Source organism: Odontomachus brunneus, unplaced genomic scaffold (assembly GCF_010583005.1).
Source record: "Odontomachus brunneus isolate Ranch 3 - 2012 unplaced genomic scaffold, Obru_v1 Obru_scaffold_164, whole genome shotgun sequence".
Lineage (NCBI taxonomy): Eukaryota > Metazoa > Arthropoda > Insecta > Hymenoptera > Formicidae > Odontomachus > Odontomachus brunneus.
The window spans coordinates 577,710-589,660 of NW_022639614.1; the positions used below are offsets into that span (position 1 = coordinate 577,710).

Genomic DNA, 11,951 nt, shown 5'->3' on the forward strand with positions numbered 1-11,951 from the left:
CTGTTCTGATCGAAAGAACGCATTAGTGCAAACTTCGTGAACTAGTGCAGCCAGTTCAGGTCGAAAGAACAAACCTCTAGTGTGTTCGTCAGTAATGGCGTTGGGGCATGAGTCATGGATGCGACTCTAGCCAAATATTGAAGGAAGGAAGGAAGGAATAGCGTGTTCGACTGGCCTTGGGTTAATCGCTCCGAAAGCGATTAATGACGTCATAAGTCTCTACTAGCCAATCATAAAGCTTATAAGTACTTGTTCGACCAATAAACGTAGGCTGAATAACTCAGAGTGGGTTAACCCATTGTTGTGTGTCCATTCTATGCCCATTTTCTGGCGATTCGTGTCCGTGCTAAGCGCATAATTGCATGGTTAAAAACATGGACAGTTTTTAACCATGTTTTCAATCACGCAATTATGCGCTTAACACGGACACGAATCGCCAGAAAATGAGCATAGAATGGACACACAACAAATCAACACTTTACCGGCAGCGTTTGAAAATGGGCATAGGGAACGTAGTTCCACCTAAAAAATGGGTGCAGATGGCGCATCGAACAGTGTGAGGTTAGGCGACAGTTTCCCGAAAAGTGGAGGGGATAATGTTGGTACCAAGGAAAATCTCTACACGATATAATTTAAAGATTTTGTTTTTTGTAACTGCACCGCTAAATTGGTGCAATAAATTGAAATAAGGCAAGTATACGTTTTCTCACTCTAACCTTTTGCATTAGTTCAGCAGTGCAGTTACAAAAAACAGATCTTTAAATTATATCGTGTAGAGATTTCTCTTGGTACCAACATTATCCCCTCCACTTTTCAGGAAACTGTCGCCTAACCCAGCGTGAAAATCGGTGTCGGCCAAAACGCATGGCGTGACCGTTCTCAGGTTTCTCTCTGGTAATACTAATTGCATACTGAATTTCTCCTTAGGATAATGGAGAATTTACATTGTATCCGAGCTTAATTTACAATGGCTGCGTTCAGAAAACACAGCTGATCAGTGAGCGGTCAGTGATTATTGGTCCTTACTGTTAGATCCCTAACTTTAGACCAATTACGTTGACTAATTATTCAACCGTTGTATAACTGTTGTGTCTCCTGAACACAACCAATGCGTTCTTTGCTTCCTGTTTCTTTTTCTTTATTTCTTTCTGACAAATACCAAAATTTTTAGCTAGAAAAAGATAAAGTATAAAAAATAGGCAGCAAAAAAAATACATTATAGATAAACTTTAGGGAAAACTTTTAGTTAATTTACAGATTTTTTTCATAGGGTTTACTATAAAATTTAGTATAAAAAACAGAAAATTCTTATATTTAATAATCTCTTATCAATAAAATAGTTGCTAATCTAAGGAAAATTAAAAGTCCTCCCAGAAAAATATAGTCTAGAATTTCCGATTTGAATTCATTCAAATCGGAATTATTATTAGCTATTTTTTTGTTTAACTTTATAACGTAAAATTCTTAATTATAGAAATCGTTCTCACCAGATTCCCACATTTTTAATAGAATACGATCATCAGACATTAATGTAGATACAATTTATGACTGTCTTATAAATCTTTAATAAAACAAAGCAAATAAACAATAAAACACGAAAGTGAATAACACAGAAATCAAACTTAGGAAATAAAATTTTCTTAAAAATGAGTCAACTCCATGAAAAACGAACCTTTCATTTTTTATAACTAACGTGTTTTGTGTTGCATTGCACTGCATTAAATAGCATCGTATCGTTAGATATATAAAACAGTAATCAATACACTCGTCGTTAGAAAGCCCGTTAGGTACCTGCTAAGCGAAACTCACTAATATCCGCAGCCGCAATTTGATTTAGAAAGTTTATTCTAACGTGTGTGTGTATACATATATATATACATATATATATACACATACATATATACACACACATATATACATATATTTATATATACACACACAACGTAATATATTTTTTTATATACTTATATACGTAGCAATATGAATCAATCAATGGCCGCGTTCCGTGTTACGCATATGCGCACATTTATCTATAGTTCATGTCACATATACTGTAGAAAATGTGCGTACAATGCGTAAAATTGAACGCAGCCAATATTAACTCGTCTACTTTACAAGATATATATACTTATTGAGTGATCATTTTCCAGTCGTTACGGTGTCGCGCAACAAATACACACCATACATGTTGTATTTAGCAATTTCCAAATAATACGTATATAATCCTTTCCTAGTAAGTGTTAGTTTCCTAACATCATATAAGACGAAGAGCCTACTTCCAGAAAACGTCTTAAGTATATATTTGAGAAAAGATTATATATTAGGAAGCCCCCTTCAATTGTGCCAAACATATATAATCTTTATTTCTACTTAATCATATCTTCTTGGCAAGCTTGTATATAAAGAAATTTCATTTTAGAATGAATTATCGAAATCTTTAAATGACAAAAAAAATAAGTAAGTAGTATCTAAGTATCCTGGTACTTAAAAATCCTACAAAGTCCCCTTCTTTAGTGTGCATTGTTTTTCTTTTTTTCTAATTATATTCGTACATTTTTAACTTTTCTCAGTATTTAGGAACTTCACAGATAAAATCTTTTTTTTTTTTAATACACATTTAAGACAATTTAAGGAAGTAAGTTCTTTACATTTGAGAGAGACGGAGATAAATATAACACAAATTTAAAACTCTGAAGGTTTAATTCGTAGGATCACAGGAACACTGGTGCATGGCAGAATAGCCAGTTCTGTGACGACGGCAGTGATGAGATCAGCTGGAGTTACGTCGTAGGTGATGTTCAGGAGATTCAGCGATTTTCTTGCTCGCCAGTTAGTGAGCAGAGACTTTTTCGAGCTGCGATGCGAATTTACGAGGTCATCCGCGTTACCTGAAGTAGGAATAGTGAAGAAAATGAATAAGTATATAAAAGACACTAAACACAATACAGAAGACTCGAGATAAATAATTAAATTATATTGTAGTAACTAAGTTAAAGTAAATTAAATTGAAGTTAAAAGTTACAAGAAGTAAAAGATGAAAATACTACGAGTCAAATATAACGTAAACACATTGAACAAAGTCGGTAATGAGATAAAGATATATGATACGTTATAAAAATATAACAGAGCTAAAGTATATTAAAATTATAATGAAGTTACAATGATATGTATATAAAATGGAAATAATATGTGGTATGTGTGAAAGATAGATTTTCGTGCTTACCAAGTTCGTTGTACACGATGGAATCGGTCTGCACTCGTCCGCATGTTTTATGCGTCTCACATGCCACTAAAACCGGCACGTTAAAAGCCTTCGCTATGAGAGCGATCTGCGAAGTTCCAACTCGCGACATCACTGCGCCATTGGCCAATATTGTGTGAGCACTAAGAAAGACTTTGCTAACCTAGATAACGATGAAATATAAAGTTAGTTCATTATCACATATCATTAGATTTTGTCATATTTTAAACAGATAAATGAAAAATAAATCAGCATCAGAAAAGATAGAGACCGAGGTATACAAACGTATCGAAATGCTGAAAATACAGATAGGCCGAGTTTTCGAACAATTCTTCAATGTTTTGACTAGGATTTTAAAGATAGAAAATTTGCCACAATTAGATTCACTTTGTTTGTGCATCATCGACTCTGCAATTCGCATCCTGCATTAATCAGCTAAGTATTACTCACTTCTGGCATGATGAAGCTCACAGCATTGATGTACATGTATGAACAATCAATTCCGTGTTTTACTAGACGTCTTAATTGTTCTCTACCCTCCAGCCACGGTCTGCCGTCGACTACGATGACGCGGAACTTTTTGTCCGCAGCATGAGCATCCACTAATATGTTACAGATTAAAGATGAGCTGAAATATCATGAATAATTAGAAACTTTTGATAGAATTTATGTATTATATAACATATGTATTATATAACTATGTATTATATTCTATAATTTATGTATTATATAACTTTAGTAGAATTTATGTATTCAATATACGTTAATTATATGGTACATTATAAAATATTATAAAATATATATTATAAAATTTATATATATATATATATATATATATATATATATATATATATATATATAAATTTAAAAATATAATTTGAATTTATATATAATTTTTAAAAATCATACATTCTATGCATACTTACAATCCATAAATTAAAATGATATCTCCATTTGATATCTTAGTTTGTATAGTTATGGATATTGCTTTGCCAGCAAGTTCAATCTGTTCTGTTATGTAAGTGTCTATTATGCCTGTCAACTTAGATTTTGCCTGAAAAGTAAGCAAGAAATTCTTAATAAATAGATAATGGAATTCTAATCATAAAAGATTATAATCACTGTTTTTTAATTATTGTAAGGTCAACTATAAAAAATATTTGTAAAATCTTTAATAATTCTAATATGTAACATATTTCTAATGAATGCTAATCATTGTGACAAGTATGCCAATTATTGTGATAAAAGTGCCAATAATTATGATTTTCGTTATTTCAATTTGTTACTTTAAGCAGGACATTTTATTTTTCCAATATAATTATGTGTTCTTATAATCTAGAATCTTGCTTAATCTTTGCAAAAAGAACGAGTTCTGCAAGCGTCCAAGTTTTGTATTACAGGAGACAGTTTAAGAAATAAAAGAAATAAAAGCTTAAAATTGCTAATCGCTGTACTTTTTCCCCTATATAATCGTCATCTCTCTCTTGAAATTTTTATTATCGAGTTAATTTTCCTTTCCCTTTCGAACGAGAGCACTCACCTCATCCGTCGATATGGTGATTGGGAAGGTCGTCATGTGCCATTTGAGATGACGCATTGCGTTCTGCATTGAAACGGCCACTGGCCGGCAACGATGCAAGTACGCGAGCAAATCCCGCAGGCACACTTCGAGGCTGCGGGTGAAGTCCGCTTGCTCTGGCTTTACAAAGTCCTGGATTACCTGCTTGACAGCTGCCAACAACGCGACGCACCTCGCGTTGCTGCCGACGATCGTCCTGCCCGCGTATTGCGCGCCCAAACCTATGATCGCCGGGTGAATGTTTGAATTGACGGGCACGCTGTCCAGAGAGAGCTCCCTCTCGTTGTACAGATGCTTGAACAGGTTCACCTCGTGGTCATTGTCCCTTTTCACGACTCTCTTCGCGCTCGCAGTCTCACCGGCTGCTTGCTGCGGCTTCACCAGAGGAGCTTCTTGACTCCTCACACCGCTCTTCGCCGAAGATAACTGCTGCGACGTCGAGGGCGGTTGCTGCTTCGTCGAGGTTTCTTGTTGCTTCGCTGCGGACTGTTGAAGCTGCTTCGCCGCTCTCTGAGCCTCTTGCTTGGCTCTTCGTTCAGCGCGCAACTCCGCCTTACTCTTACCTTCGCTCTTCTCGTCGGAAATCGCACTGTCTTGTCTAGAGACGGCTGAAGACTCGACATTTGCGGGCTGAACAGTCAGAGGATGTTGAGTCTCTTTGGAGCTCTTCTCAGCTTCCCTCGCGGGTTGAGGACTCTGTAACGACGTCACCACGACGTTAGTTTCCTGTGAGCTCTGCACGTCGGTCACAACGGGCTTCGTTGTGACGCTTCCTATCGAGACTTCGTGTTCGGTCTCAACATCGTCTGTGGTTTCTCCTGTTTTCTTGCCCTTCGCCTTCGCCTTGGCGGCTGCCTTAGCCGCCTTCTTTGCTTCACGTTCCGCCTTCACTTCCTCTCTCGTCTTTTCCGGAAGACTCGATTTGTTATCTGCCATCTTGATCGAAGGCGGTGACGCGCTCAACTCTTCGCTCTTGAAGACGGTGGCTGGATCACTCTGGATATCGTTTCCTCCTGTGATCTGCTTGGACTCAATCTCTTTCACGGGCTGCGAATTCTGCGAATCAGTTACAGGCTTTGTCTTTTCCGGAAGACTAGATTCTTCATTAATCATCTTGATCGAAGATATTGATTCCTGCGCACAATAGTCCGACTTCTCGTTGCCGGAGGTGGCGATTAGGCCACTTTGGATATCGTTTTCTTCCGCATTCTGCTTGGGTTCACTTTCTCTCGCAGACTGCGAACTCTGCGTATCGTCCACAACGGTCGCCTTTCGCAAATCCCTCGCCACGTCTCCGAGAATTTTCGTTTCCGCGCTCTTACTCGGGCTCGTACAATCAGCCGTTGCAGACTCATGCTGGACATCGTTATTATCCGTACCCGTACTTTCCGCTGCCTTCTTGCTCTTCGCCTTCATCTTAGCCGCTTTCTTCGCCTGCCGTTGCGCTTTAACTTCTTCCTTCGTTTTTTCCGGAATGCTAGCTTTTACATTTGCCTTCTTGGTCGAAGAAACTGGTTTCTGCGGAGACCCATTCGACTTCTCGCTCTTGGAAGTGGCACTCGAGTCATTTTGGATACTGTTCTGTTTGGAGTTCTTAGTTCTCCTCGCGGACTGTGAGCTCTGCGAGTCAGCTACGACGTCAGTTTTACTCGCCACTACGTCTTTGACAGTCTCCGTTTCCGTGCCCTTCCCCAGGCTTTTATCGTCGGCTGTCGAAGACTTGTTTCTGTTCGTGGATCCCGCTACCTTGCTCGCTTTCATCTTGGCAGCCTTATTCGCCCCGTGCTGCGCACTCATTTTCTCTCTCGTCTTTGTCGAGGAATGAAACGTTTCTTCCGCTGTGCTGGCGGTCGGAGATGCCAACGAAGACGCGTTTGTCTCTTCGCCCTTAGATTCGGCGCCCGAATCGCTCTGGCCACTGCTCGTTCCTGTAATACTGCCACCGTTCACAGTATTCGCTGATAAGTGATTTACGCAGTGATTTGTTGTGCTCATCTCCACTTGGTCATTCTTAATATCAATACTCTCAGTCTCGATGTCTCTTTGCATGGAGTGGTCGGCGACGTTCACAAGGACGTTTTGTCTCAAGATTTGCCCGTTTCCCACTGAATCGGAGTCTAATCTACTGGCGGAACAATTGGAATCACAGTTCAAATTGGAGACACTCGATTCAGAATTCGACGAGGATGTGTTCTGCAAATCCTCATCTAACGTCGCGCCGACAGTAGACGATTTCGCACACTTCTTCCTCTTCTTCCTTTTCTTCTTACCGTTTGTCGTCTGAGATAAATTATCTTCCGCTCCATTTACAGATTTCGCTTCGTCGACCACGTTGGACGAGCAGTACGAGGGAGGAAGATTCGTTGCAGCATGACTGCTTTCTAAGCTCGCGAGTTTCTTCAGAATAGCGGCGATGGTAAGATCATTCAACGGATCTGACAAGGATAGATTTACCGATGAATGCGAAAACACAGACTTGTCCAATCCGGCGGACGCCAGTTCCAGAGCTGCTTGCTGCGACGTTAATGACGATTTGTCACTTATGTCCGCACTGTTCTTTGTCGTACCGTTCGCCTCTTCGTCCTTGATGTGGCTGCTCACTCCGTTGAGAATATCAAGATACTGTCGTTCCTCGGCTCTTCGAGCATCTTTGAGCCGCTTGCGACGAAGATGCCTCGCAGTAGCTTTTGTGACCGGTTTTCGAGTCTCTTGTTCAGTCAACTGAAATATACAGTCAAGGTTATTCGATAAGATTCTACAATAAAATTACACTGTCTCAAGTAGGTAATGAAAATCGACTGAAGTAGGTAGTTCCAAATAATAAGATTTCGTCTAATTCTCCATTATATCTATCTTACATCTAATTTTCTATTACACTGTACATTATAAATCTGCATTATAGATGAAAAAGGTCAATGCCTGTCGAAAAGATATTCGAACTGATGAATCTGAAATTATAACTTGAACTTGAAACATCAGAGTAAACAGTTGAGACACACTAAGTTTATGTAAATATTTGTATTGGAAAGTAAGGAAAACGTCCATAGCTTTTATAATTTACTACCTGGATGGTGATTATATGAAGAAGTGAATATCTAATTTCATCATTAGTACATATATTTTTGTAACCAAGTTTCAAATTAAAATAGTATCAAAGTATTGAAATTAATTTAAAATCTAAATTTGTTATTTGTTAGTTGTTATTTGTTATTGCTTTGAAGCTTTAGTTTTTAAAAAGCTCTTTACTTAAGTTTATTTACAATTCATAAGCTTGCATCTTAATATTTGTATAAAGGAAAAATAGACTCCAAAGTAAACAAAGAATCCACTTTTATAAGGAACTCGATATTTCCAGAAGAGATCTAACTTAGTAAAGGACAGCCCATGTACAGAATCATTAGAATAAGAAGGAAAAGGTTCAAAACATTATTATAATAAATATAAATTAATGTAGGCATTGAAATTACACACACACACACACACATACATATATGTATATGTATATGTATATGTATATATATAGAAGTGTAAGAAGTAAAACCAAAGATTTAGGATAAGAGGCATAAATAAAGGAGCGATTAGAAGTAAGTGTGTGGATGAGTATGAGTGAGGTAGATGGAAATGCAAGCCAATGCCCTTCCTGGCATTGTAAGCTGAAGTAATAATTAAATATATTATATATAAATAAATTACATATATATATATATATATATATATATATATATATATATAATTATATATAATATTAGAATGATAATGAAATTAAATGATAGATACATAAATAAATAAATACAAATACAAATAGATACAAAAATAAATAAAAATGAAAAGGCAGAAGAAAAAAGAGAAAAGAAGGAAAAAAGGAGAGAAAAATGTATATAAGTATGTATAAACCTAAGATATTTAAGCAACATTAATAGCAAATCATGCAAAATATTCATGCAAACATCTCAATTCGTCGAGATTATTGGCTCCACTTATGTTTACAGAAAAGACAAGATGTTCTTTGTTAAACAAATAAAACAAATGTTCTTTGTTAGAAAAGAGCAATAATTTCGATTAATTTAGATATGTACGTGCATTTACTAACATGTTTCTCCTGCTCCATTGTTACAGCCCCGATGCTCAAAGCGTGACCAAATGCAGCAGCTAGCTAGGACAATTAGAATAACGTAAGTTTTACTTTACGCTTCAGATTCTATTGGCAGAGTGATGCACTTAACTTTTCTAAGCGCTTGCATAAACACTTCCCAGACACGATAATATAATGTCAGTAGTAGATTAGGGAATGTTTCATAAGCAACAGAGAAAATATAGCCTTTTTCCCTTTAAATTTCGAAGAGTATAATAACTTCATACATATTATTATGAAATATCCTATATAATGTATAATAACTTCTTATTGCTATAAAATAAAAACTATTCACTTATGACTTGTACTAGATTTGAAGAATTATTGTGTAACAAACTAATTACAATATCATATAATAATTGTATATAATGGATATATAATGGATATAAAATGATATATGATATATAATGAATATGTAATATTATGTAATGACATAAAATGATGAAGATATTGATATATTTAGTATTCTGTTATGAAAATCTTGCTATGTATTAAGATATATCGCAATATATCAAAATATGTTGCAATATATGAAGCTATCATCATGTGAGATGCTAATAACAATGATTTATTAATTATGGAATGTCCTATATAATTAAGATGATCAGATTCTCCAGCCCTGAATTTAGGACACTTTATAAATGTGTGAAGCAGGGGGAGGGGGGTTAAAACATCCGAAAATTATTTAGTAATCATTGAAAATAATAGCAAATCGGTGTCCCAAACAGCACTCTAAAAAAATTTTTGGACAAAGGTGAAAAATCGAGACTGTTCTGAAAAAATCAGGTGATTTGGTCACCTTAATATAATGCAATAACCTCCTGTTACTACATAATAAAAAATGCTTTGACTTAGATAAAATGGAAGAATTATTATACGAAACTAATAATAACATTATATAATAAATATATAATAATGATATAATAAACATATATAATTATCAAGATATTAATGTATTTAACATCTTGATCTATATCAAGAATTTGCTGCATAGCAGGATGTATTGCAACACATAACAATATGTTGCAATGCATGATGAATAATATGATCGTATGAGATACTAATAACAATGATTTGCGACAAATACAAACATATATAGAATGAATATGATATACCAGGTCTTGGTTCGTCTATTCTTTTTTCTCTTTTATCGTTTATCGAAATAATTAAGATGTGAATTGTGATGTGCTAACCGAACGAGAACCGCGTCTGTTAAAATCCGGTGCAATATTCTACGACACGTGTATATTCGAATGAGATCATCTACTTAATTAACTCTAGTTATCCGAAATGTTGTATCAGACAACGAAATAATGTGGAAAAATGGATTTTTCGTCGAGTACATTTTGTGTCGCGTGTCTCGATTATTCCTACGATAATAACCTAACCTATCGCGACACGTACACATGTTTTCAACACGATCGCCAAAATATTCAACGAAACTTCTTTGTTGAACAGTGAATATACCTGTTATTTGTGCACTCTACAGATATTGTAACTCGATTAACCCTTGCTCGAAACTGTCGGCCAACCTCATAAAATCACAAAACATACGTTCAAGTCTTTCGCCATGATGAATTATTGGGTGCATTCAGTACTACAACCGCTTACTGAGCACTCAGTGAGCTCTTGTATCCCATTGGCTTATTCTTTTAGATCTAAAAATATGTACCAATGAAATGTAAGAGCTCACTGAGCGCTCCGTGAGAGGTGTAGTAGAGTCACTAGAGGTTTGTTCTTTTCAACTGAACTAGTGCTGCACTAGAACTGCACTAGTTCGGAACTGGAACTGACGAGTACAGCAAAAGTTCATAGGTTTAGACATGCCAGAGCTATGTTCTATCTTAAATCCTACTCGATGGGTAGAGTTAGGGCTATCGCACACAAATTGACATAACTGCATATGCATAGCATAAGACCGTGGGAGCGGTGCACTTGGACACGGTGCATTTGGACACAGCCAATCACAGCACCGTGTGATTAGAGACATTTGTAGGGTCCCTTGGAACAGCGACTTATGATTGGACTGTGTCCAATTGATATACACCCTAAGACCGTATGTACCAATGAGCATCGAGTATTAAGTCGCCATATTGGTGTTCGATGCTTAATATTCGATGTTCATTGGCCCATACGATCTTATGCTATGCATATGCAGTTATGTCAATTTGTGTGCGATAGCCCTTACTTTAATAAACCAATCATAATAAATAAATCTTAGTTCCTTTTGCTCTGATTGGCTCTGATTGGATTAATTAAATGTTACTTTACTCACGGAGTAGGGTTTCTGAACGCAGCCCAGATAGGATGGAAAAGAACGCCATAGTGCAGTAAACAACATGGCGCAACACATAATTTTAGATACAAATAATTCTTCAGATGAAGAATTTACTGTATTTGCGTTAATGTATGTATCTCAATTGTCCGCAGAATCTATCTGGAATATTGCCACCTTCATTCCTTTTAATTTCTGCAATATTCATCTCTTCCATCTTCATAGATCTGTTCTTTTCACCTGAACTACTTGCACTGGTACGGTAACTTTTATCTTTGCACTGCACTGCACTGCTTGCATTAGCTCCAGACTCAGTACAAGCAGTTCAGTGAACTGTTGCACTAAGACCCGGTTGCACCAACGTTAAGCTGGTGGCACACAGAAAAACTTAAGCAGTAAAACGTAAGAAGTAAGCAAATTGACCAATCACAGTCATTGATTCTTCTTACGGCCCAAAAATCAACGACTGTGATTAGTCAATTTGCTTACTGCCTACGTCTTACTGCTTAAGTTTTTCTGTGTGCCACGGCCCTTATTTTTATTTTAAGTGACACTTAAATACATATCTATCTTTATTTATATAAGAAGAAAGATAAAGATAGATATATGTTTAAGTTTCGCTTAAAGCCAAAATAATGTTGGTGCAACCAGGCCTAATGGCTCCTGCACACAGAACGCGGTAATGCTTGCCGCGCGGCGGAAATTCGCGCGACAGCCAATCAAT

General features: G+C 36.6%; 1 protein-coding gene and 1 long non-coding RNA gene across 5 annotated transcripts; one reads left to right on the forward strand and one right to left on the reverse strand.

Annotated features, from left to right (window-relative positions):
* Positions 1–1,539: 1,539 nt before the first annotated feature.
* LOC116851026 (translation initiation factor eIF-2B subunit delta) lies at positions 1,540–10,553 on the reverse strand. 4 transcript variants are annotated; one of them, XM_032830015.1, is made up of 7 exons: positions 10,420–10,553; positions 8,911–8,973; positions 4,782–7,541; positions 4,168–4,295; positions 3,692–3,869; positions 3,224–3,404; positions 1,540–2,888 (listed from the first exon to the last, which is right to left on the reverse strand). In XM_032830015.1, exons 2-7 carry the CDS (start codon positions 8,926–8,928, stop codon positions 2,683–2,685), a joined length of 3,471 nt encoding a protein of 1,156 aa, XP_032685906.1. In that variant the 5' UTR covers positions 8,929–8,973; positions 10,420–10,553; the 3' UTR covers positions 1,540–2,682. The 4 variants fall into 4 exon arrangements, with proteins under 4 accessions (XP_032685906.1, XP_032685907.1, XP_032685909.1 ...); XM_032830016.1 differs by having other exon boundaries at positions 8,911–8,969; positions 10,420–10,551; XM_032830018.1 differs by lacking the exons at positions 8,911–8,973; positions 10,420–10,553 and adding an exon at positions 7,703–7,848.
* On the forward strand, positions 7,538–8,559 carry LOC116851027. The gene is made up of 3 exons (XR_004379511.1): positions 7,538–7,623; positions 7,723–7,907; positions 8,176–8,559. It is a non-coding gene; the product is annotated as an uncharacterized LOC116851027 (long non-coding RNA).
* Positions 10,554–11,951: the final 1,398 nt, after the last annotated feature.